Source organism: Vitis vinifera, chromosome 3 (genome assembly GCF_030704535.1).
Source record: "Vitis vinifera cultivar Pinot Noir 40024 chromosome 3, ASM3070453v1".
Lineage (NCBI taxonomy): Eukaryota > Viridiplantae > Streptophyta > Magnoliopsida > Vitales > Vitaceae > Vitis > Vitis vinifera.
In genome coordinates, this window is record NC_081807.1 from 11397479 (window position 1) to 11425288 (window position 27810).

The following is a 27810-nucleotide window of genomic DNA, read 5'->3' on the forward strand; positions in this document are numbered from 1 at the left end:
GAGTTTATTCTTTATTATTTAATAAACAATCTTATTACTTTTTGAATTCGTAATTATGATTAAATATGATTTGTTTGACAATATTTCCTAAACTTTTAGAAAACTAAAATAAGAATCCTATAAGGTGTTTGTTTCTAGAGGAAAAAAAATCTTAAATAAAAAAATAATAAAATAAAATAAAAATCTAAAATAATAAGGAAACATTTATATGGAGGAGTGTAGTTGTCAATCATCTTAAATTATTATTATTATTATTATTAGTATTATTATTATTACTTTATTATTTTATTATTTTATTATTTGGGAATTTTTTTTCTCTAGAAACATTATAAAGTAAGAATTTGAAAAAAAAAATACAGAATTTATTATAGTATTAATAAGTTAAAAATAGATTTGTATTCTTGATAATAAATAAACCAATAATAAATTTCTATTTATTATATAATATTAATAATTGTTTAATATAATAATGAATAAAATTTGTTATTAGAGTTTTTCAATAATAAATTTGTTATAATATTAAAAGAATTATATATTACGAGTTTATTCTTTATTATTTAATAAACAATCTTATTACTTTTTGAATTCGTAATTATGATTAAATATGATTTGTTTGACAATATTTCCTAAACTTTTAGAAAACTAAAATAAGAATCCTATAAGGTGTTTGTTTCTAGAGGAAAAAAAATCTTAAATAAAAAAATAATAAAATAAAATAAAAATCTAAAATAATAAGGAAACATTTATATGGAGGAGTGTAGTTGTCAATCATCTTAAATTATTATTATTATTATTATTAGTATTATTATTATTACTTTATTATTTTATTATTTTATTATTTGGGAATTTTTTTTCTCTAGAAACATTATAAAGTAAGAATTTGAAAAAAAAAATACAGAATTTATTATAGTATTAATAAGTTAAAAATAGATTCGTATTCTTGATAATAAATAAACCAATAATAAATTTCTATTTATTATATAATATTAATAATTGTTTAATATAATAATGAATAAAATTTGTTATTAGAGTTTTTCAATAATAAATTTGTTATAATATTAAAAGAATTATATATTACGAAGTTTATTCTTTATTATTTAATAAACAATCTTATTACTTTTTGAATTCGTAATTATGATTAAATATGATTTATTTGACAATATTTCCTAAACTTTTAGAAAACTAAAATAAGAATCCTATAAGGTGTTTGTTTCTAGAGGAAAAAAAATCTTAAATAATAAAATAATAAAATAAAATAAAAATCTAAAATAATAAGGAAACATTTATATGGAGGAGTGTAGTTGTCAATAATCTTAAATTATTATTATTATTATTATTATTATTATTACTTTATTATTTTATTATTTTATTATTTGGGAATTTTTTTTCTCTAGAAACATTATAAAGTAATAATTTGAAAAAAAAAACAGAATTTATTATAGTATTAATAAGTTAAAAATAGATTCATATTCTTGATAATAAATAAACCAATAATAAATTTCTATTTATTATATAATATTAATAATTGTTTAATATAATAATGAATAAAATTTGTTATTAGAGTTTTTCAATAATAAATTTGTTATAATATTAAAAGAATTATATATTACGAAGTTTATTCTTTATTATTTAATAAACAATCTTATTACTTTTTGAATTCGTAATTATGATTAAATATGATTTATCTGACAATATTTCCTAAACTTTTAGAAAACTAAAATAAGAATCCTATAAGGTGTTTGTTTCTAGAGGAAAAAAAATCTTAAATAATAAAATAATAAAATAAAATAAAAATCTAAAATAATAAGGAAACATTTATATGGAGGAGTGTAGTTGTCAATAATCTTAAATTATTATTATTATTATTATTATTATTATTACTTTATTATTTTATTATTTTATTATTTGGGAATTTTTTTTCTCTAGAAACATTATAAAGTAATAATTTGAAAAAAAAAACAGAATTTATTATAGTATTAATAAGTTAAAAATAGATTCATATTCTTGATAATAAATAAACCAATAATAAATTTCTATTTATTATATAATATTAATAATTGTTTAATATAATAATGAATAAAATTTGTTATTAGAGTTTTTCAATAATAAATTTGTTATAATATTAAAAGAATTATATATTACGAGTTTATTCTTTATTATTTAATAAACAATCTTATTACTTTTTGAATTCGTAATTATGATTAAATATGATTTGTTTGACAATATTTCCTAAACTTTTAGAAAACTAAAATAAGAATCCTATAAGGTGTTTTTTTCTAGAGGAAAAAAAATCTTAAATAATAAAATAATAAAAAAAAAATCTAAAATAATAAGGAAACATTTATATGGAGGAGTGTAGTTGTCAATAATCTTAAATTATTATTATTATTATTATTATTATTATTCTATTATTTTATTATTTTATTATTTGGGAATTTTTTTTCTCTAAAAACATTATAAAGTAATAATTTGAAAAAAAAAAACAGAATTTATTATAGTATTAATAAGTTAAAAATAGATTTGTATTCTTGATAATAAATAAACCAATAATAAATTTCTATTTATTATATAATATTAATAATTGTTTAATATAATAATGAATAAAATTTGTTATTAGAGTTTTTCAATAATAAATTTGTTATAATATTAAAATAATTATATATTACGAAGTTTATTCTTTATTATTTAATAAACAATCTTATTACTTCTTGAATTGGTAATTATGATTAAATATGATTTGTTTGACAATATTTCCTAAACTTTTAGAAAACTAAAATAAGAATCCTATAAGGTGTTTTTTTCTAGAGGAAAAAAAATCTTAAATAATAAAATAATAATAATAAAAATCTAAAATAATAAGGAAACATTTATATGGAGGAGTGTAGTTCTCAATTGATTTGAATAATATAAAAAATAAAATGACATTTTTTGGAATAATTGGATAACTCATTGCATGTATTTCAAATTATTTTTAAATAGATGAAGATAATACTAATTTAAAATATTTGGGATTCTTTTTACCATATATTTTCTTATTAGTGAATCAAATCCCACTTTTCCCTAAACTATATTGATTTGGTTAGATGAGTATGTAACTTTGAGGCGTACCATTTGTTTTTATTGGCTGCCCCACTAAAATGCACATTGTCTGTTTTTTTTTTTTTTTTTGCAGTGGGTATCATAGTGGGTGAGCCTATATATAACAATTTCACCCTTATTGATAACCATATTATTGAAAGGCTAGAGGAAACCGATGTCAATGATTATCATTTACATGATGTAACAAAATGTTTCCCATTTCTTTGTTAATATATGTTATATTTGTGTAATAATTATGATGAATGTATATAGGAACACTATATTCATGTTCACATGTCTTTAACATTTGATTAATTTATTAATGAATTATGGTTGTTTAATGCAGTGATAATATGAACATACGGTGTCGTTGTTCTGGCCGTAGATTCCTCTCTGGAATCCATTTGCTCTCAGAAGTGAAGAAGGATGTAATACGAGAACTTGGTTTTGGTGGGCTATTGCAATTAGGTTGTAAGGAGGTTAATTTAGATTTATGTTTTTGGTTGATAAAAAACACAAACATTGCTTATTCCCAACTCGAGTTATTTGGGGGTAAGAAGGTTTCTTTGACATGTCATGATGTTGGGATGACGATGGGCATTCCACATAGTGGAAGAAAGTTAATTGTTGAGAAGGGAAGTGTTAAAGCTAGTCAAATGCCGAGTTTGCAAGATATAGAGTCAATGATGGTTGGCATCGATGATATGGAGGAATTTAAGCGGGTCTTCTTGATTTTCGCTTGTGCAACCTTATTGGCACCCACTTCTCGTTTGGAAGGTAGTCACTCGTTATGGTATACACCCCGAGAGCAGTTACTTGGGAACATAAATTGGGGAGAATATGTCTTAGAATTTTTTATTCAAGCTATACATGAACATAGGAGGAAGGAAAGTGTTTGGATTAAAGGGTGTTTGATGTTTCTACAGGTAACTTTTTGTCTTATTTATAAGTATATGTCCATGTATTAGATATTCAATAATGGTTATACACTATGTTGGCCATGATGTTACCACTAATTATGTCTTATATAATGCAACAGATATTCTACTTTTCAATATCTAATTTTCCAGCCATGTATGTGGAACTTACCACTCCTCGCATTGCTGCATGGAATGATTTTTTGGTCAAGCAACGCATCAAGTTGGAGTTAGAAATGCTTGGAGGATTTGGCAAAGTTGAGGTATAATTAGCTTTTAGTTATATTAAGATAGTTGATTACCATTGTAATTATATTATTGGGATGACAATTTACATGTTTTGCAATGATAGTTGGTTAGCACATCGGCGGAGCAAGATGAAACAAAAAAAAATAAGGCTCCTACAGTTGATGACCCAGTTGACCCAGATGAGAATGAAGACTTTGATGTAATCCTTCATACCTAATGACTATGAATAGTAACTTATATTAAGGCTTAGTTTAAATATATGTCATTTAATGTTCCTTCATTATGTTTGACTTAGGTTATTTGTGCTCGCATGGAGGCAACACAACGTCAAATCACCGATGCACAAAGTCATCTTAATAGTCTTATTGCATCATACAACCGTGACGTGAAAGTGTTGAGGACTCGTTTCACCTCTTCACATTATCGCACAGATGAAGGCCAACCGTTAAATTTTCATGAACATGTTAATGAAAGTGGTGCACCATTTTATACAAATAATCCACAACATTCACCTGTTCATTCTGGTGGTCAAAGAAGATCTTTTGAAGATGATGTTGGATGTACAAATGAAGGGGTGTCAAAAAGACCCAACGTAGAAGATGGTGTGTTCTTTTCAAACGAGGATCCCCTTCACCCTGGGCCACACAATATGTTGGTGTTAGTGCAATCGTGCATGAACAACAATGTGGATGTAGCACCACAAGCCTCAGAAGAAATACGACCACAAAGAGTAAAAATGAAAGTACGTCGTCATAGGCAACGAGCAGCTGCGTGTAAGTCACCTTTTGTACAATTATGTGTATCAAAATATAAAAGGTTGACGGAGGAAGAGACACATGTTGCCGACTATGTATTTGACGAGTCAAAAGATCCAAGGTTAGTCCCAAATCACACGTTTAGCAAGTATTGTTCTTAAAAGACTATGATTATGGATTTATCTAGAAAACAAAAAAAATTACTCACGTCTTGTGTTTCATGTGATTAATAGTGAGATGCTTTGTGCATATGGTGGCTATGGCGTGACACGGGAACAATTTCAATGCTTAGTAGGGGAGAGCTTCATTGATATTCCGGTAAGGTTTATGATAAATAAGAAAAAAATACTTTCATCTTTCCATTGATCATTTTAACTAATGAAGAGGCATTATGTAGGTGATTTCCATGTTTTGCCGATACATGAATGCAAAAGAAGAGAATCCTTATCGCAGACACTTTTTTAATCCATACTTTGGGGTGAGGTTTTTTCCTCGAGTACACCAAATCTTGTCCCTAATATAAGATGCATGTATAACTTTAGTCATACATTGTTACTATGCTCTCAACAACTTTTTACAGGAAATATGTGGTTCAATGAGCAAGTCTACCTCAAAATCAACACTCAAGAAAAGATTAGGTAGCTATTGTGTTAATCTTGAATGTTGCAACCAGGTAATGCTTGACTATTGTATTGATTACATAGATTGATGACAATTTTTTAATAATTTCGAATTTATATTTCAAATATTTAAGCCTTCAGTGTTGTTATGATGATTGTCTGTTTTGTAGTTTTATATCCCCTTATTCCAATTTAATGAATGGGTCATCATGGTAATCAATTTGGAGGCTAAAAGGGTGGATCTACTTTCATCATATAATAGCATTCAACGTGTTCACTTTGTTAATGAAGCTTTCAAAGTAGTTGGATTTATGTCGCAGTTATTAAGAAATTCCTTCAAACGGAATGATGTGAATATAAATAATTTACATCCACAGTATGCAGATATCGATGGCGATCCAAAATTGTTAGTTACATATTTTTTTTTTCATGTATTCATTTTCAATCCTAATTGGGTCATACTTGTTATTGCAGATGTCATACTGGGATGTATGCTATTCTCTATATGCAACATTGGGATGGAAGTGGTCTTAATAGAACCATTAATTCTGTAAGTTGTTAAATATGATGTTATGGTTTTATTTTCAAATGTACATGTTAAATGTTACCGGGATGTAGGGTTTAACATAAGTTTAGTGTGTAGGAACGCATGAGCCTTGAAAGATTGAAATTTGCAACTCATATGGTTCTTGATAGCGAAAACGAAATTGGTGAAATGGTTACAGCTAATATTTGGTCAACCAACGATGCAGAATAGTATTGGGTAACCTTCACAATTAATTTCTTTTGTTTTATTTCATTCAATTTTTTAACTATACATTCAAATTTAAACTTCAACTTGGTCATCGATAGTGAATAATAGATTTTAAGGCTATGTCATGTCTTTTTTATGGTACAATAGAAGGGATAAGTTATCAAGACTGCTTCCAATGCATGCATGGTTCATTTGACTACCAGGTTAGGTGCTATCTCCTCCCTATATATATAAAACTATAGTAAATGACATTTTTATTTTATAAGGTTATATTATTGACAATTTCTTAATGCTTCCATAAATCGTTTGTGCTATTCCATATAACCTGTTTAAATCAGTTGATAATATTGTAATGACATGGTCTGGTTGCTTAAACTTATCCCCAATTTTCTATGTTTATGTATAATCATGAGCTAATTATTAGATAATTCAACAACCCTGTAAACCAATTTGGTCAAATGGCTGTATTTTCTGTTTAGCTGAAAGAATCCTTGTTACCATCTTATTGTGGGTTTAGCTGTCTCACATCTATAAATCAATTGATATTAAACTTAGTTTAGAGTGATTTTTGATGGTTAGACATTTAATAAGACAAAAGACGACTTGTTCCTGCTTTAATATTTCCTAGGGGAGTGTTGTGGAAGGAACCCTCTAAAAGAATAAGTTCCTTCATTACTCATAAGCTTTATAGGTTTTTATTATGTTTTATTTACATCTTGTGGTTAACTGTACTTCTCTTATCTTTAGGAGGTCACTGATAAGCTGATTGAGGAGAATGAATTTGATGCAGATCAAAAGGATGCATTTAAGGTGATCTGTAATTGATGATATGCATGTAATTGCTTGCTCTTGCATGTAATTAACCATACCATGAACTTAAATTGTTTTGGTTGCTCATAATTTTGTCAAAGACAATGTCCGAGATGCAAAAAAAGCCAATAGACAGGTATTTTATAACAGATACCAATCGTTACAATAGTTTTGGTCTTGCACATAAATTTCAAATATGTTGAGTACTTGTCAATTCCTTTTCTTGTAGGCTAGAGAAGCCTAGAAAAAGGCCTTGCAGAAATGAGTTAATAGACTAAAGCAGCATTTGAAAACATGAAGTTTAACAAGTTCTACTCAGTCCAGACCGATGATAATCCTGGCATATCAAATGTTAAGGTACAATTTATTTTTTCTTTTGCAATAGCTAATATTATTAACACCACCTAATTAAAAGAAGGTGCACAAATGTACACAAGAAGTTTAGAAATAAGACATAAAGGCAATTAGATTGAGAGATTAACAAAAACACCTCTCTATAATCATCAAGAGCCCAACCAATCAACACAATCTAATATGGACAGTCATGTTAAAAGCTAGAGAGAGCATAAGATATAATTTGTTAGAGTTTGTTCCGATTATTCTTCATTGACAAAAACTCTAAAATGTTAAGGTACAATTTTGAACATTTCTTCTATTGAAAGAACAGAATATCTTTGACACCACTATTTTTGTTTCTCCATATGAGACTATTGATAGCCTATGAATCTTGTGCATTTTGAAGCTGGCCTTAATGCGATATTCAAGATCATGGTGTATTGCTATAAGTCGTTCCCTACATAAATAGTAAAAAAATAATCTCTTGATGGAATATATGTTTAATTTATTTATCTGTTCCATGCTAACATAACATGTCTGCTATTTTTAATATCAACTAACTGATCGCCCAAAAGCTTTGTCATTATGTGGCCATTTTTTTTCCTTGGTATCCAAATGGATCAATATGACACTATTTCTAAATGGTTTAACTTTTACTTAGCTAATTAAGTTGAGTTTTTTTCTGTTTAGTCACCTTGTTTTCACTTGGCCATGGTTTATTGAGGGTATGTTTTGCCATCCATTCTGTGAATAAGTACAAAAAATAGTTGATTGGTTGTAGCATATCAATGAATTTGGCCTCTTCTATTAGAGCAGACACTTGTTAATGAATGCTAATTGCATTATCTTATTTGTGCCCTCTCTACATTTTTTTCAGGAAATAAGTATGACTCATTAATCTTTAAATAGTAATTATTGTTGTTTGGAATGCCTTTCAGGCACTGTTTATAAACAGGTATTATGGGAAAGCTCATGAAGTTCTGTGATTGGGCTCATCAACCACAAGTATTTCTATTGCAAAAGATGCCAATTGGTTTGCATTGGGGACAATAGTTAGCTATTGATTCTAGGAAATGTTTCATGATGAAAGTTCATAATGGAACCCTAAATGTGTGCTAAATCTGGTGGTTCTTTCTTGGTTTCTCAATTTGTCTTACCTTTCCAATTTATGTACTTTGTTAGAAGTTCTAATTTTGTCCCATCAACATTATTTCTTGTATTCCCAAAAGGTTCAATTCTGCCAATGCCATGAAATACAAATAGTTATTGATCATTTATGGAGGTTTAAATGATTGTGGATGATATAAGCATTTACAAAACGAAATTGCATACTCGTGCAGCGTTTGGCATGATGGAAAATATCATACTGGTAATAAATCTTTGTTTAGCAAGGTGATTAGCTTCTATGTGTAGCTATCAGATTAATAAAGTCATAGAATTTTATATTTACGGATGATTTTTAAAAATAATTATTTTTAATGATATGGGTCATTTTTTTCCAAATTGAATTAAATAAACTTCTACTACTGTTTTTATGGGAAAAAATTGGAGTCCATGCACATTTTTTGTCAATTGTGAAAGTTTTTTTTAGCATTTTTAATAATTTAATGATACATTTGTTAAAGTATTTAAAATGTCATAAAATATGTTTTAATATACGTATTTTTTAATTTTAAAATAAATCTCTTAAATATATTAAATCAATTAATGCTACTTTTCTTATAAAAATTTAATAAATATTATATTTATTCATACTTATATCAACTACATTACACTTATTTGATAAATATTTGGCCATTTTATGTCAACGAGAACAAAAACTTGGTACATCCTTTTGTTGCATTTGATTTGATTGTACCACAGTGGACATTTAATAACTAGAGGTCAACATATTACCAATATTTATGATGCACCTACCACATAATAACTTCACATTCACTCCACATAATGATAGTCTTCAATTGTAGGCTTGTAGAAGACTTCATATTACCAATATTTATGATGCACCTACCACATAATAACTTCACATTCACTCCACATAATGATAGTCTCCAATTGTAGGCTTGTAGAAGACTTTATTCACGTTGTTTCATCCCATCCTTTTTTAGTGACTTGTAACTATGCACTCATTATGGAACATTAAATGCATGTATGTACTAGCCACATCTCGTGCACAGGCGGACCTCCATTCCAACTTCAACCATTTACTCAGTTTGGTTGACATCACATCCTCAACAACTCATATTCATTCCCATTTACACCTCATTTTCTACTATACACGTTGCACATCACAACCTCCCTCTTCCACCCACCCATTCCTCCATTTTAGCTACTCTACCATTTCACTGTAAGATTTTCACTGGCATAATCGTCAACAATTTGCTACAATAACAACAACAATAAGGTTTGTTTTTCATTGTTTTCTGCACATATTTTCTCTTGGTTGTGGCAACCACTCTTTTGGAAGTTGCTTGAATTCCTTTTTAAGCTATTTGTGGTTGGCTTGGATGCAATGAATTGAAACTTTTCATCTCTAACTTCCATCACTGAATTTTTAACAATATGTAATGCCATTACAAGGACCAAACATCATGCCGCCTAAAAAGAAGGTTAGACATGGCTCAACGTCAACTGTACCTGAGGAAGTCCAACATGACCCTTTCATGCCTCGCCACCCACCTGATGAGCACGAATGTGATAAGCTCATAGCAAAACGACCAATTGCCGTTGAGCGTGTCATACTAATTGCTGGGTTTGAAGAACATGGCGTTGCTGAGTTACTAGATTTTTACAAATTGAGACCATTTATACAGCTAACGCAAGAATGTTATCCAACTCCTGTGCGAGCATTCTACAGCAATATCAGAAATGTTGATGAGGAGAAATATTCATTTCACACTTCATTCAAGGGAGTTGCTGTGCGGGTTTCCCCATCCCTTATTGGACGCACCTTCTCTCTGGAAACACCCAAGAAAGCTATTAACTTTTGTATTCCAGAGATTGATATCAAGGCAATGTCAGACACAATAACAAAGGAATTATGCGGCCATTCTTTTCAGTTGGGTACAAGCGTTGAACGTAGATCTCTACTTCCAAAATACAGGATTCTAAGTCTGATATTGTTTCATACTGTCTTGAATAAGAAGGGTCATCTTAATGAGCTTACACTATATGTTCTGCATATTCTGTTTCACATGGCACGTCGCAGTAAAATTAATTTGCCCGCACTTATTTGCCATAACATGATAGAGGCACGGCGTAGTAATGTGAGCACACGTGCATTACCATATGGTTCAACTGTTTGCTTGCTTTTACAAAATGCAGGGTTGGATTTCAAGACACTGCCTTATGAGTCAATCCCGCGCATGCAACCTATGCGCATGAAAATGTCGATAGACAAACAAACATCATCCTCTTCGTCGCGTAGGTCAACTAAAAGTTCTCAGCTTGGGGATATTTACGCAATGTGCAAATCAATGAACAATCAATTGAAGATTGTGCGTCAATAATGCGATCGTTCCATTGCAGCATGGAAAGCATTGCACCCTGATGCTCTACCTCCTACGCCATCACAGACAGATGACGAGGAAGATGGTGATGATGATGGTGGAGATGAAGAAGACGAAGATGCACCGACTGATGGAGAGGAATAACCTTACTTTCTATCCGTCTTACAACCGAATGCGTATGTGTGCGCACAACATTTTCATGGATTTTGTAATAAGTTTATAAAATCTCGTTCTCAAACAACTTCTTAACTCCTTTTACTTTAACGCTTTCCAATGCTTATCAATATGCATGCTTTCATTAATCATCAGTAAACTTTATACTCTCTTGCACCAATTGTCAACACTCTATGCAATATTTATGTGTAAATGTGATGCTAGTTATGAGGTTGGTTTAAGTTATTTTGAATGTCTGAATGACATTTTGCCTATTTTCCAATCATAGTATGTATTGACTCTATATTTTAGGCTTTAACACATATGAATCAATTATCCATACATTTTATTTCAATGTGAATGTGTAGGGCCAACCCTTCATGTGTTGGGTCTGCCTCCCATGACCACACTGTCCAATCAACAAGTAAGATAAAGTCACTATGAAGGCATGCCACCTGCACAAGGGCATGCTTCTCTTTTTGATAGTGCACAAATAATAACTACGATTAGGTTTTCACCCACTTGCATGCATGTCATATGAAAGGTCTGCCCCTAATTTGGCTACTGCACATGGCATCTTCGACACATAGGCATGCCTGTGAAATAAAGGGTGGGCCCTTATTTTGTGTATTGCATATAACATAAGATTCCAAAGTTTATAATACCATTGGGGATGTGTATGACATGAAGGCGGTGGCCATAGTTTTCCTTCATGCTCATTCCTACAAAAAAAAACGTTGTCATTACCTAATACTTTATTTCAAAATTATATTATCATTCTATTTTACATTATCTTTATTTTTTTAACTACTTTTTTTATTTAGCTCATTATTACTTTTTTTTTTATTTACCCATTTACTTTTATTTAATTTCAAAATTTTGTATTTTTAAATATTAGAAAAATAGTTCTACTCATAATTTACTACAAAAAAAAAATGATGAAGTCCTAATATTTTATAACTTAAAATTAATTTGATTAGATAAATGATTAATAATTTTAATTATTTAAATACATGAATGTTAATTCAAAAATTGTCACCACATATTTGTAATATATTTTTAGAAATCATATTTCAAATCAAATATTTGATATAAATCAATTTACTTTTTATTTAAAATGTAATAAAATATGTTTTAATAAAAGTATTTTTTAAATTTTGAAATAAATCACTTATGGGTTGCCAAATTAAATTATGGTCCATCCATGGCACTAAGGGGGTACCGGAATCACTAGGGTCAGATGTACCAAATTTAATGAAGGATGTACCAAATTTTGTGAAGGATGTACCAATGGTCCGAAAATGCGTACCGAAGTGGGGATCGGCCCCAAATCAATTTGTTTTGGGTTTTTAAATGAAATAGTGGCTCATCCACGGTCAGAAGAGGGTCCCAGAATCACTAGGATCGGATGTACCAAATTTTATGAAGGATGTACCAAGGGTCCGAAAATGCGTTCCGAAGTGGGGATCGACCCCCAATCACTTTGTTATGGGTTTCTAAATGAAATTATTGACCATCCATGTTGAAATGGGGGTCTCGGAATCACTAGGATCGGATGTACCAAATTTAATGAAGGATGTACCAAATTTTGTGAAGGATGTACCAAATTTTGTGAATGATGTACCAAGGGTCCAAAAATGCTTTTCGAAGTGGGGATCGGCCTCAAATCACTTTGTTATGGGTTTTTCAATGAAATAGTGGCCCATCCATGGTCAGAAGAGGGTCTCGGAATCACTAGGATCGGATGTACCAAATTTTGTGAAGGATGTACCAAGGGTCCGAAAATGCGTTCCGAAGTGGGGATCGACCCCCAATCACTTTGTTATGGGTTTCTAAATGAAATTATTGACCATCCATGTTGAAATGGGGGTCTCGAAATCACTAGGATCGGATGTACCAAATTTAATGAAGGATGTACCAAATTTTGTGAATGATGTACCAAGGGTCCAAAAATGCTTTTCGAAGTGGGGATCGGCCTCAAATCACTTTGTTATGGGTTTTTAAATGAAATAGTGGCCCATCCATGGTCAGAAGAGGGTCCCGGAATCACTAGGATCGGATGTACCAAATTTTGTGAAGGATGTACCAAGGGTCCGAAAATGCGTTCCGAAGTGGGGATCGACCCCCAATCACTTTGTTATGGGTTTCTAAATGAAATTATTGACCATCCATGTTGAAATGGGGGTCTCGGAATCACTAGGATCGGATGTACCAAATTTAATGAAGGATGTACCAAATTTTGTGAAGGATGTACCAAATTTTGTGAATGATGTACCAAGGGTCCAAAAATGCTTTTCGAAGTGGGGATCGGCCCCAAATCACTTTGTTATGGGTTTTTAAATGAAATAGTGGCCCATCCATGGTCAGAAGAGGGTCCCGGAATCACTAGGATCGGATGTACCAAATTTTGTGAAGGATGTACCAAGGGTCCGAAAATGCGTTCCGAAGTGGGGATCGACCCCCAATCACTTTGTTATGGGTTTCCTAAAGAAATTATGGACCTTCCATGTTGAAATGGGGGTCTCGGAATCTGTCGGATCGGATGTACCAAATTTAATGAAGGATGTACCAAATTTTGTGAAGGATGTACCAAATTTTGTGAATGATGTACCAAGGGTCCAAAAATGCGTTCCGAAGTGGGGATCGGCCCCAAATCACTTTGTTTTGGGTTTCCTAAAGAAATTATGGACCTTCCATGTTGAAATGGGGGTCTCGGAATCTGTCGGATCGGATGTACCAAATTTAATGAAGAATGTACCAAATTTTGTGAAGGATGTACCAAATTTTGTGAATGATGTACCAAGGGTCCAAAAATGCTCTTCGAAGTGGGGATCGACCCCCAATCACTTTGTTATGGGTTTCTAAATGAAATTATGGACCATCCATGTTGAAATGTGGGTCTCGGAATCTGTCGGATCGGATGTACCAAATTTAATGAAGGATGTACCAAATTTTGTGAAGGATGTACCAAATTTTGTGAATGATGTACCAAGGGTCCACAAATGCTTTTCGAAGTGGGGATCGGCCCCAAATCACTTTGTTATGGGTTTTTAAATGAAATGGTGGCTAATCCATGGTCAGAAGAGGGTCCTGGAATCATTCACAAAATTTGGTACATCCTTAATTAAATTTGGTACATCCGATCCGACAGATTCCAAGACCCACATTTCAACATGGATGGTCCATAATTTCATTTAGAAACCCATAACAAAGTGATTGGGGGTCGATCCCCACTTCGGAACGCATTTTCGGACCCTTGGTACATCCTTCACAAAATTTGGTACATCCGATCCTAGTGATTCCGGGACCCTCTTCTGACCATGGATGGGCCACTATTTCATTTAAAAACCCATAACAAAGTGATTTGAGGCCGATCCCCACTTCGAAAAGCATTTTTGGACCCTTGGTACAACATTCACAAAATTTGGTACATCCTTCACAAAATTTGGTACATCCTTCATTAAATTTGGTACATCCGATCCGACAGATTCCGAGACCCACATTTCAACATGGATGGTCCATAATTTCATTTAGAAACCCATAACAAAGTGATTGGGGGTCGATCCCCACTTCGAAAAGCATTTTTGGACCCTTGGTACATTATTCACAAAATTTGGTACATCCTTCACAAAATTTGGTACATCCTTCAGTAAATTTGGTACATCCGATCCGACAGATTCCGAGGCCCCCATTTCAACATGGAAGGTCCATAATTTCTTTAGGAAACCCATAACAAAGTGATTGGGGGTCGATCGCCACTTCGGAACGCATTTTCGGACCCTTGGTACATCCTTCACAAAATTTGGTACATCCGATCCTAGTGATTCCGGGACCCTCTTCTGACCATGGATGGGCCACTATTTCATTTAAAAACCCATAACAAAGTTATTTGAGGCCGATCCCCACTTCGAAAAGCATTTTTGGACCCTTGGTACATCATTCACAAAATTTGGTACATCCTTCACAAAATTTGGTACATCCATCACAAAATTTGGTACATTCTTCATTAAATTTGGTACATCCGATCCGACAGATTCCGAGACCCCCATTTCAACATGGATTGTCCATAATTTCATTTAGAAACCCATAACAAAGTGATTGGGGGTCGATCCCCACTTCGGAACGCATTTTTGGACTCTTGGTACATCCTTCACAAAATTTGGTACATCCGATCCTAGTGATTCCGGGACCCTCTTCTGACCGTGGATGAGCCACTATTTCATTTAAAAACCCAAAACAAAGTGATTTGGGGCCGATCCCAACTTCGGAAAGCATTTTTAGACCCTTGGTACATCATTCACAAAATTTGGTACATCCTTCACAAAATTTGGTACATCCTTCATTAAATTTGGTACATCCGATCTGACACATTCCGAGACCCACATTTCAACATGGATGGTCCATAATTTCATTTAGAAACCCATAACAAAGTGATTGGGGGTCGATCCCCACTTCGAAAAGCATTTTTGGACCCTTGGTACATTATTCACAAAATTTGGTACATCCTTCACAAAATTTGGTACATCCTTCATTAAATTTGGTACATCCGATCCGACAGATTCCGAGGCCCCCATTTCAACATGGAAGGTCCATAATTTGTTTAGGAAACCCATAACAAAGTGATTGGGGGTTGATCTCCACTTCGGAACACATTTTCGGACCCTTGGTACATCCTTCAAAAAATTTGGTACATCCGATCCTAGTGATTCCGGGACCCTCTTCTGACCATGGATGGGCCACTATTTCATTTAAAAACCCATAACAAAGTGATTTGGGGCTGATCCCCACGTCGAAAAGCATTTTTGGACCCTTGGTACATCATTTACAAAATTTGGTACATCCTTCATTAAATTCGGTACATCCGATCCTAGTGATTCCGAGACCCCCATTTCAACATGGATGGTCAATAATTTCATTTAGAAACCCATAACAAAGTGATTGGGGGTCGATCCCCACTTCGAAGAGCATTTTTGGACCCTTGGTACATCATTCACAAAATTTGGTACATCCTTCACAAAATTTGGTACATCCTTCATTAAATTTGGTACATCCGATCCGACATATTCCGAGACCCCCATTTCAACATGGAAGGTCCATAATTTCTTTAGGAAACCCATGAAAAAGTGATTGGGGGTCAATCCCCACTTCGGAATGCATTTTCGGACCCTTGGTACATCCTTCACAAAATTTGGTACATCCGATCCTAGTGATTCCGGGACCCTCTTCTGACCATGGATGGGCCACTATTTCATTTAAAAACCCATAACAAAGTTATTTGAGGCCGATCCCCACTTCGAAAAGCATTTTTGGACCCTTGGTACATCATTCACAAAATTTGGTACATCCTTCACAAAATTTGGTACATCCATCACAAAATTTGGTACATTCTTCATTAAATTTGGTACATCCGATCCGACAGATTCCGAGACCCCCATTTCAACATGGATCGTCCATAATTTCATTTAGAAACCCATAACAAAGTGATTGGGGGTCGATCCCCACTTCGGAACGCATTTTTGGACTCTTGGTACATCCTTCACAAAATTTGGTACATCCGATCCTAGTGATTCCGGGACCCTCTTCTGACCGTGGATGAGCCACTATTTCATTTAAAAACCCAAAACAAAGTGATTTGGGGCCGATCCCAACTTCGGAAAGCATTTTTAGACCCTTGGTACATCATTCACAAAATTTGGTACATCCTTCACAAAATTTGGTACATCCTTCATTAAATTTGGTACATCCGATCTGACACATTCCGAGACCCACATTTCAACATGGATGGTCCATAATTTCATTTAGAAACCCATAACAAAGTGATTGGGGGTCGATCCCCACTTCGAAAAGCATTTTTGGACCCTTGGTACATTATTCACAAAATTTGGTACATCCTTCACAAAATTTGGTACATCCTTCATTAAATTTGGTACATCCGATCCGACTGATTCCGAGGCCCCCATTTCAACATGGAAGGTCCATAATTTGTTTAGGAAACCCATAACAAAGTGATTGGGGGTCGATCTCCACTTCGGAACACATTTTCGGACCCTTGGTACATCCTTCAAAAAATTTGGTACATCCGATCCTAGTGATTCCGGGACCCTCTTCTGACCATGGATGGGCCACTATTTCATTTAAAAACCCATAACAAAGTGATTTGGGGCCGATCCCCACTTCGAAAAGCATTTTTGGACCCTTGGTACATCATTCACAAAATTTGGTACATCCTTCACAAATTTTGGTACATCCTTCATTAAATTTGGTACATCCGATCCTAGTGATTCCGAGACCCCCATTTCAACATGGATGGTCAATAATTTCATTTAGAAACCCATAACAAAGTGATTGGGGGTCGATCCCCACTTCGGAACGCATTTTTGGACCCTTGGTACATCCTTCAAAAAATTTGGTACTTCCGATCCTAGTGATTCCGGGACCCTCTTCTGACCATGGATGGGCCACTATTTCATTTAAAAACCCATAACAAAGTGATTTGGGGCCGATCCCCACTTCGAAAAGCATTTTTGGACCCTTGGTACATCATTCACAAAATTTGGTACATCCTTCACAAATTTTGGTACATCCTTCATTAAATTTGGTACATCCGATCCTAGTGATTCCGAGACCCCCATTTCAACATGGATGGTGAATAATTTCATTTAGAAACCCATAACAAAGTGATTGGGGGTCGATCCCCACTTCGAAGAGCATTTTTGGACCCTTGGTACATCATTCACAAAATTTGGTACATCCTTCACAAAATTTGGTACATCCGATCCGACATATTCCGAGACCCCCATTTCAACATGGAAGGTCCATAATTTCTTTAGGAAACCCATAACAAAGTGATTGGGGGTCGATCCCCACTTCGGAACGCATTTTCGGACCCTTGGTACATCCTTCACAAAATTTGGTACATCCGATCCTAGTGATTCCGGGACCCTCTTCTGACCATGGATGGGCCACTATTTCATTTAAAAACCCATAACAAAGTTATTTGAGGCCGATCCCCACTTCGAAAAGCATTTTTGGACCCTTGGTACATCATTCACAAAATTTGGTACATCCTTCACAAAATTTGGTCCTTCACAAAATTTGGTACATTCTTCATTAAATTTGGTACATCCGATCCGACCGATTCCGAGACCCCCATTTCAACATGGATCGTCCATAATTTCATTTAGAAACCCATAACAAAGTGATTGGGGGTCGATCCCCACTTCGGAACGCATTTTCGGACCCTTGGTACATCCTTCACAAAATTTGGTACATCCGATCCTAGTGATTCCGGGACCCTCTTCTGACCGTGGATGAGCCACTATTTCATTTAAAAACCCAAAACAAAGTGATTTGGGGCCGATCCCCACTTCGGAAAGCATTTTTGGACCCTTGGTACATCATTCACAAAATTTGGTACATCCTTCACAAAATTTGGTACATCCTTCATTAAATTTGGTACATCCGATCCGACACATTCCGAGACCCACATTTCAACATGGATGGTCCATAATTTCATTTAGAAACCCATAACAAAGTGATTGGGGGTCGATCCCCACTTCGAAAAGCATTTTTGGACCCTTGGTACATCATTCACAAAATTTGGTACATCCTTCATTAAATTTGGTACATCCGATCCGACAGATTCCGAGACCCCCATTTCAACATGGAAGGTCCATAATTTCTTTAGGAAACCCATAACAAAGTGGTTGGGGGTCGATCCCCACTTCGGAACGCATTTTCGGACCCTTGGTACATCCTTCACAAAATTTGGTACATCCGATCCTAGTGATTCCGGGACCCTCTTCTGACCATGGATGAGCCACAATTTCATTTAAAAACCCATAACAAAGTGATTTGGGGCCTATCCCCACTTCGAAAAGCATTTTTGGACCCTTGGTACATCATTCACAAAATTTGGTACATCCTTCACAAAATTTGGTACATTCTTCATTAAATTTGGTACATCCGATCCGACAGATTCCGAGACCCCCATTTCAACATGGATGGTCTGTAATTTCTTTAAGAAACCCATAAAAAAGTGATTGGGGGTCGATCCCTACTTCGGAACGCATTTTCGAACCCTTGGTACATCCTTCATTAAATTTGGTACATCCGAGCCTAGTGATTCCGGGACCCCCTTCTGACCATGGATGAGCCACTATTTTATTTAGAAACCCATAACAGAGTGATTTGGAGCCGATCCCCACTTCGGATCACACTTTGGAGCCCTTGGTACATCTTTAACAATATTTGGTACATCCTTAATTAAATTTGGTACATCCTTCATTAAATTTGGTACATCCAAGTCTAGTGATTCCGGGACCTCCATCTGAGCATGGATGGGTCATAATTACATTTAATATATTTAAGTTATTTATTTTAAAATTAAAAAATACTTTTATTAAAATATATTTTATTAAATTTTAAATAAAAACTAAATTGATTTATATCAAATATTTGATTTGAGATATGATTTCTAAAAATTTATTACAAATATGTTGTGGCAATTTTTCTATTAAAATTAATTTATTTAAATAATTAAAATTATTAATCATTTATCTAATCAAATTAATTTTTAGTTATAAAATATTTGGACTTCATTATATTTTTTGTTATATTGTAACATATTCTAAGCACAACTATTTTTGTAATATTTAAAAATACAAAATTTTGAAATTAAATAAAAGTAAACGGATAAATAAAAAAAATTATTAATGAGCTAAATAAAAAAAGTAGTTAAAAAAATTAAGATAATAAAAAATAAATTAAAAATTGAACAATTAAACTTTTAGAAAAAATCTATGATTTTGAATCAACAAGGAATCATTTCCAACGTTTATTTCATATGAACATCAAGGGCCAACCTTTAAGCTATCAATATGCCTCCATTTGCCTTACTGCCCAACCCACACCTCAACTCTAGTCATCCTAAAGGCATGCCTCTGACAGAGAGTCATGTCTTTCTTTTTCCTACTGTAAGTAGCTTAACAAAAAGAAGTTTTTCACCCACATTTATGTGTCTTCCATAAAGCTTTTGCTCTTAGGTTGACTACTGCACATAGCCTACCAATATAATGGTTTTAGCAATAGGCATGCCCCTAAAATCAAGGGTGTGCCCCTACTTTGCATACTGCATATAGAATTTCCCAATAAAGTTATCATACCCATGGGCATACCTATGCAACCAAGGGTGCACCCCTGCTTTGCCTTCTGCATGTAGTATAGTTATATAATATCATTAACACATAGGCATGCCTTTCAAATGGAAGGTGTACCCCTAGATTGCCTTCTGCACATAACATATTAAACTAATGTTTGAATGCCTTCCCATGGTGTTAATGGTTCAACCTCCCTTTTACAGACACCTCACATAACACGAAACCAATTTTAAAGATGAAAAACGATAGGGTTGCCTATGATCTAACAGGCACAACCTTATTTTGGCTACTGCCCATTTCACACAAAACTAAATAATATGCTTAAGGGTCATCAGCCAAAAAGCAGCAACCCCTACATGTAAAGGTTCGCCAAGATTATGCCCACTAGTTAACAATCTCGTTTTTTTGCCAAGGACGCCATATGAATCTATGTCACTTCAATGCCATCTTTGAACAATAATGACCAAGGTACATATTTTGCTATTACAATTACATTATCATGTAACATATCCCATAATATTGAAGAACAACATACAATCACAATATATATACACCAAACACTTCAAATCCAATAAATTACTCATTGCTTATAATCAAGGAAACAATAACGAAGATTACCAAACTATTTCATACTAATATAAAGTCGATCTTACATTATGAAGTTTAATAAAAAAAAAACTTACAGCAATGGGTTGTTACATGTCGCACGATTATGCCCAGGCTGATTACAACGAGAACAATGAACTGTTTTTTTTGACATGAATTGAGACTCGATTCGACGTTTCCTAGGTCTTCCAGGAGGTCGGTTTGTGGTTGGAGGATTAAGAAAGGGATAAGTATGACCCAAGGCATCACGAACGGTTCCATCTTCATCAATCATTGGCATGTCATGCGTTACCAAAGTACGCATGCTTCTAGAGTATATCTTCTCTTGCAAATTATACTTATACCAGTCATCAACATAATCAGATACATCAAACCCCATTCGCCGTATAGCTGCACAAGCATGATCACATGGGATTCCAGACATTTGCCATGCTTTACATGTGCAAGTTCGCTCCATTAAGTTCACTTCCAGGAATGCTTTTCCATTGGATACTTTCATCGAACTACCCAAGTGTAAATAAGTGATATAATTTTCACCTTTTCCAATGTTCAATGCAATCTTTTCTTCTGTTTTAGGACCAATACACCCATTCCATTTTACAAGTCCATTTTTATGCTCGACTAAAAGAGATCCTAACTTATCCATATGCTCGATGAAGAAAACACAAATGTTATGGTGTCGTTCATGTCTTAACCAAGAATTGAAAGACTCGGCCAAATTACTTGTCATCTTATCCCAACGTATCTTCTTAAATTTAGAGATTGCCCAATGTTGAGGGTTATTTTCTTCAACCCACTTCGCCAAATCATGATTAAATGTCCTTAAGGTATCCATTGCAACCTCATAATCATAATCTAACCTAGCATAGGCGATAGAATCAAGCATTTGCAAAGCATTTTCCTTTCCTTTTCTCCCTTTAGTGTTTAGCTTTGTTAGAAAGCTACTGAAGTTTTCTTTAATGTGACGATAGCAATGTGCATGGTTTTCACTACCAAATACCTCTGAAACACTACGGATAATCCCTTGGTGCCTATCAGATATTATTATAACATCTCTTTCACCAATGACCATCTTCAATTTCTCTAAAAACCAAAGCCAATCCTCGTAATTCTCAGAGCTAAATAAGCCATAAGCAAGTGGAAACATGCCATCGTCAGCATCATAGGAAGAAGCTGAAAATAAAGCACCCTTGTATGGCCCACTCATGTGGGATGAATCTATTGATATAATAGGCCGACATCCCAGTTGAAACCCATGTATTGACACTGAAAGGGCAACAAACAATTGCATAAAATGACCATCATCCGAACATCTATATTCAGCAATCGTCCCTGGATTTGTTTCAATAAGCCTTGTACATAACCAAGGTAACAACTTATACGAACATTGCGGCACACCATGAATTCGTTCTTTAGCCTTCTCTTTCAAGTTCCATGCTTGACAATAATTCAATTGCATTCCGTATTGTCGACGAAAGTCTTTACATATTTGACGGGGTAAGTAATCTGGATTTGAACGAATAACATCATCAATCATAGCTGTGGCTTGATTACAACGAACTACTGGTTCGGAAATTGACACATCTTCTAAAGAGTGGTTATGTTCATTTCTAAATGTATGCACTTGAACTATTTTTGTTCTCCCAACAGCACGAGCAGTTACTTTCCAAGGGCATCCTTCAACAACACATATTACAGTCATATGCTTAAGACAATTCCTCTTAAACTTATATCTAAAACGGCCTCCTACTAACATGAGATATATTGCATCCCGAAATTCATTTGCAGTTGAGAAGGTATGCCCACTACCCAATATTGCACTCTCAAAACGGCTTGACTCTAGTGGACCAACATGTGATTCAGCACATCTTTGATGAAATCCTCGTGATTGCATTCTAATATCAACATCTCTTGTTGAATATGGGACCAGTGAGTTAGACCCTACGATTGTTTCGTTCAAGCTGCATTATAACATCTAATGAATAAGCATAAATATTACAAAATAAATAAATACATGGAATCATTTAAGATTATATATTTTTTTGATATAACTTACCCTTGTCCTCCATTCTCAATCGTTTCATCATCTTCAACTGTTGATGCTAAACATATATATACACGTGCACATCGGTCACTAAATTGAAACATGTTTGTCAAGTCTTCATCATTTTTCAATGGTTGAAGTGCATATAAATCAAACGGGAGAGTATATGAAAATGTTGGTCCCACTATATTGATGTTCATTTTCCCACAAATCCTTGAAACAAAATCATTATATGTCATTGATCGTTCTAAACTTAGACTCTCTCGTCTCCCACCCATATATTCCACATTGCCATGTTCATCCCTTACTAGCTCTCCTCCAATGTGCAGATAACAATAAATTGTATTATTTGGATCCATTTAAATGCTACTCGATCATGTGCAGCCCCTGTTTAGAAGCATGAACCTTTAGTCAAGCTGAAACAATTAACTAATTTCTTAATAACACTGCATAAACCAACTTACTTATAACAAAACTGATTATCATGCCTATGACCATCATATATTAATACATCATTTATCTTTGAAACTTTACAAACGAGCTTCATTTACATTTCATAGTTTACAATTAATGGTGTAAATATAGACATGCATAGTGTATACTTAACATTAAGCAATGCAATTATTCTATTTTACTTCGTAGTAATTTGTTATGTTATATAAGTTAGGGAGTGAACCTCTCAATTCATGGGCTAACCATTGTTTTGGTAACTCTTCAAGCCAAATTGTGCTAATTTCACTCTCTTCGGGCCACCCCCTCAAACAATGGGTCGACCTTTATTTTGCCCACTGCCCAAATTTAACCATAACAATGTTACAACCAAGGGCTGACCTCCAAACAATTGGGCCAGCCCTTATTTTGCCTACTGCCCAACTTAAACCACAATAATGTTTACAACCAAGGGCCGACCTCCAAAAAAATGGGTCAACCTTTATTTTGCCCACTGCCCAAATTAAACCACAACAATGTTTACAACCAAGGGCCGACCTCCAAACAAATGGGTCAACCTTTATTTTGCCTACTATCCAGATTAAACCACAACAATATTTACAACTAAGGGTCTACCTCCAAACAAATGGGTCAGCTTTTAATTCACTTACTGCAACCTCTTACGAAAACAATAATTTCATCCAAATGTCATTAACTGGATTACGGCCAACCCCTTCATCTAAGGGTAGACCCTTACTATGACTACTACACACATAAACAAAACAAATTTCATATTTGTGGTTGTGACCATCAATTTTGAACCTAAGGCTCCAATACTATTTTCCCTAATTCCCACATAAATTCATGCCCGCTTTACTAAATTTGTTTTATTTTCTTCTTCAATTCAATCCTTATTCATTACAAATTCAAAACTTTTATTAAGAAATTTATTCAAACTTTAATCCCAATCATTTTTAAAATTTATACTCATCTACTCATGACTAAACATGAATTCTTTTCCCATGCATTAGATTCACCAATTAACAACTATAAAAGATCACTCAAATTACTCATTTTGGAATCCCAGATAAACAACATTAAACAACAAAACATCTCGAATCCCATATAAACAACATTAAACAACAAATTGTTTGAACATTCCTAAAAATTGTATTCCCTTCACATGCAATACTCATATTTTTCTTCTCTTTTCCGTATTCTTCCCAACAACCACATACAACACAAACACAACAATTCAGAAATAAAACAAAATCAATATAGCTTACCACCATCTCATTTTCCCATCATTTATCAAAATTTAAGCCATATTTCATTTCAAATAAACCCTAAATAAATTAAAATATAAATTTAGATACAATATTAATGGACATTGAACATGTAGAAATATGCAATGTAATCAAGTTTAAATCACAAAATTGCACAAATCACATAACTATGACATTATTCAAATCTCAAAGAATCAAAATGACAAATCAAAATATAAAGTTATTACAAAATTTAATAACATATATATATATCACCTGGAAAAACCCTTGCTTTAAAAGTTAAATGCAACTACAATATTTTTATTCTTCGTTATCTCGTTCTCTCAATTTCTTTCTTTCTCCTTTTTCGATATAAAAGCAAAATAGGAACTACAACCAGGAGAAAAATGACTGTCACTCCTGAAATAAGAAGAAGGAAATGGGTTTTTTTTTTGTCTACCTGGCCTTTGTTAAGGGGTTCGCACTTGGACTTTTGTTTTCAGATTAATTTTTGGTGGGAAAATGAAGATGTCGTCTTCCTTATGGTGATGAAGGAGAAACAAAATAAGAGATCAAGTTTGGAGGTTCGTTTGGGGTTGATGGGTTATCGCGATTTGAGAACCTACCAGATTTTTTATGGATCCTTTCGCCTTGTGATGGGTTGTGCCTGTGAACGAAGAAGAAAGAACATGGGTTTTTGGTGTTAGGGTTTGGTTGAAGAAAGAAGAAGATATTTGGGGGTAAATATTGTTTAAAACATCAATCCATGTGGAATGTCTAGCTGGCTAATGACATGTAACTGAGTCATGTCATTGGCTTAAGTGGACAACAAGCAACTTATCCAACTAGGAGAGATGTCAAATTATAGGAGGGTATTTTTGGAAGGGTCTCAATATCACTATTACAGTGTATGAAAGGTGATTTATTTTTCACAAAATCCATTGAATTTGAAAAGTAAAAAGTTAAGTTTCCGAAAGGCAAAATTTTGCCCCTTGGTGTATGGTTACATAAATTCCCCTAATATTTATTACAAAAAATAAGTCATGGATGTTGAATTATAATTCTAAAATATACTTTCATTGATGTGGGAAAATAAGGTAAAAAGAATTTAAAATTAAGAATAAGTTAACTAATTTAATTTCATACTTAAAGTTAAAAAGAACATTAAGTTATAATATTAAGGTATTTTATCAAACATGCTTAATCTACTTAATGACTTAAATTGAGTTATTAAGTGATTAAGTCGATTTACTAAACACCCTCTTAATGGTGGCTTAAAAAGGAAAGAGAAGAGTATTATTATCTATGTAACAGCAGGAGAAAGGAATGACAAAGTTAAAATTCATGTCTCATGATTGAAGCAAACTGCCAGTACATGAGAAACATCATTTGGAAAGGCCTAGCCCACCTTAGAAGCTCAACTCAAGGAAGTTGACTACTTGCATTTTCAAGAAAGGATTTACCAAGCACAGAACATACCAGACAAACTTTTAAAATGTAGCGAGTGGAGATCCTGCATTGGTGAAGTATGTTGCAAGATCAACATTCAAGTCTCTGTACATGCTGATAAAAGGATGTGCCTGGATCACACATGAAACAAAGAATCAATTTGAGTGCTTAGAAAACATCTATCCTATGCATATACCATTGAATCATAAAGAGGCAAGACAGGCAGAGATTATAGATATACCATAAGTTCATGCGCTGACTTTCTGTCATTTGGGTCTTTCTGTATGCTGAAATACACAAATGAACTCAGGCAATGATTCTCAGAAAACCAGAGGGATTGAAAACCTTAAAAATCGAAGGCAAAAAAAAAAAAAAACACTGAAGTGTCCATATGGGTGTATGACACAAGATACTGAATATCATATATTCAACACATGACAGAAATGACAAAAATATGACAACCAGTAACAGAACAACCTAGTATCAATTTTGAGCACAAAAGACAAAACCAACCCCAGCCCCCCTACAGTCCACACCACCCACCCTTGCTTACCAAACTCAAGCAACCACCCTCCACACCCACAAATCCCTAAACAAGAACAATAATAATAATAATAATCTGAAAAGAAAAATGAAGGAAAGATTTAGGCTGAGGTATTGAGACACAAAGCTTGCACAAGTCAAGCTTATCTTATACAATAGAATAGCATGACTGCATTTATAAAGATTAAGAATGAAGAAAAATGATTGAAATCAACTTGGGAGCTAAGATGCAAGAACTTGAACACAGTCTAATACATTACCAAGCAAAAATAGTGAACCAGGATAGTTGCAATCTTTACCATGCAGAAATGAAAGAGCAGAATTCTGCAGAAAATTGATTAGTAGATGCACAAGGCGGTGGCTGCTCAACAATGGCTTCCATAAGTTCATAAAAGCTGGTCCATCCTTCCTCACCATTTATTACTTACAAATTGGCTTTTTGAAGTGAACTTCATAATTTATAACTTGTTGCATTTTGGTAATTGGGATTCAGGAGCTATCTCAGATGGATCAGTTTATAAACTTAATCAACTAAATTCTATCATCACACGTGTCTGTTAAATGAATCGTAATCTTCCATTTTACTTTATTAAGGGGCATACTTTCCATTAATCATTGACCAACAATATCTTTTGTAACTTCCTTGATACTTGTCCAATTTGGGTTTTGCTCATGTTTATGGTGCCTTTAGCATAAATCAGATTGCCATACTGGTTACTTCCTTTTATTCCTAACTTTGCACTTTTTTGTTTTCACTCTCATCCATCTCAAGATCCTCGTTTCCATTCTATGAATGCTTTGTTTCTTAATGGCCCAATATCCTGTACCATCAGAAAGGACAGACCCTATAAGATGTAACACTCTTCCCAATTTGATGGTTTACACTGCTACAGAAACCAAAACCACCACCAAAAAATAAATAATAAACTATGGTTGTTCTCCAAGCTTGGGGCAGTATTCACTTCACTGTCTACATCTTTATGGTTACTTGAACTGGGGATTGCAAAGGTGTTATTGTTGCTATCTTTTTGTCATTGATCCTGGCTGCTACTAAAGTTCTACAGCTGGCTTTACTAAATCAACTAGTTTATTGCAATCATCAATTCACTTGTCAATCATCTAGTTTATTGCAAAA

The 27810-nt window shown here is 33.7% G+C and overlaps 2 protein-coding genes and 1 long non-coding RNA gene across 6 annotated transcripts; 1 reads left to right on the forward strand and 2 right to left on the reverse strand.

Annotated features, from left to right (window-relative positions):
* Window positions 1-3390: 3390 nt before the first annotated feature.
* LOC104878535 (uncharacterized) lies at window positions 3391-7552 on the forward strand. 4 transcript variants are annotated; one of them, XR_009465416.1, is made up of 12 exons: window positions 3391-4004; window positions 4118-4258; window positions 4348-4443; window positions 4540-5120; window positions 5233-5317; window positions 5397-5477; window positions 5580-5672; window positions 5790-6025; window positions 6094-6169; window positions 6263-6382; window positions 7121-7319; window positions 7413-7552. XR_009465416.1 is itself a non-coding variant. In XM_059735992.1 (11 exons), exons 1-10 carry the CDS (start codon window positions 3432-3434, stop codon window positions 6374-6376), a joined length of 2076 nt encoding a protein of 691 aa, XP_059591975.1. In that variant the 5' UTR covers window positions 3391-3431; the 3' UTR covers window positions 6377-6382; window positions 6521-6902. The 4 variants fall into 4 exon arrangements, 3 of the variants coding, with proteins under 3 accessions (XP_059591975.1, XP_010647392.3, XP_059591976.1); XM_059735992.1 differs by lacking the exons at window positions 7121-7319; window positions 7413-7552 and adding an exon at window positions 6521-6902; XM_010649090.3 differs by lacking the exons at window positions 7121-7319; window positions 7413-7552 and having other exon boundaries at window positions 3392-4004; window positions 6263-6480.
* Window positions 7553-21018: 13466 nt separating this feature from the next.
* Window positions 21019-22647, reverse strand: LOC104878892 (uncharacterized). The gene has a single exon (XM_010649805.3). It carries the CDS (start codon window positions 22645-22647, stop codon window positions 21019-21021), a length of 1629 nt encoding a protein of 542 aa, XP_010648107.3.
* A 3306-nt stretch (window positions 22648-25953) lies between these two features.
* LOC104878888 (uncharacterized) lies at window positions 25954-27079 on the reverse strand. The gene is made up of 3 exons (XR_785494.2): window positions 26975-27079; window positions 26374-26419; window positions 25954-26263 (listed from the first exon to the last, which is right to left on the reverse strand). It is a non-coding gene; the product is annotated as an uncharacterized LOC104878888 (long non-coding RNA).
* Window positions 27080-27810: the final 731 nt, after the last annotated feature.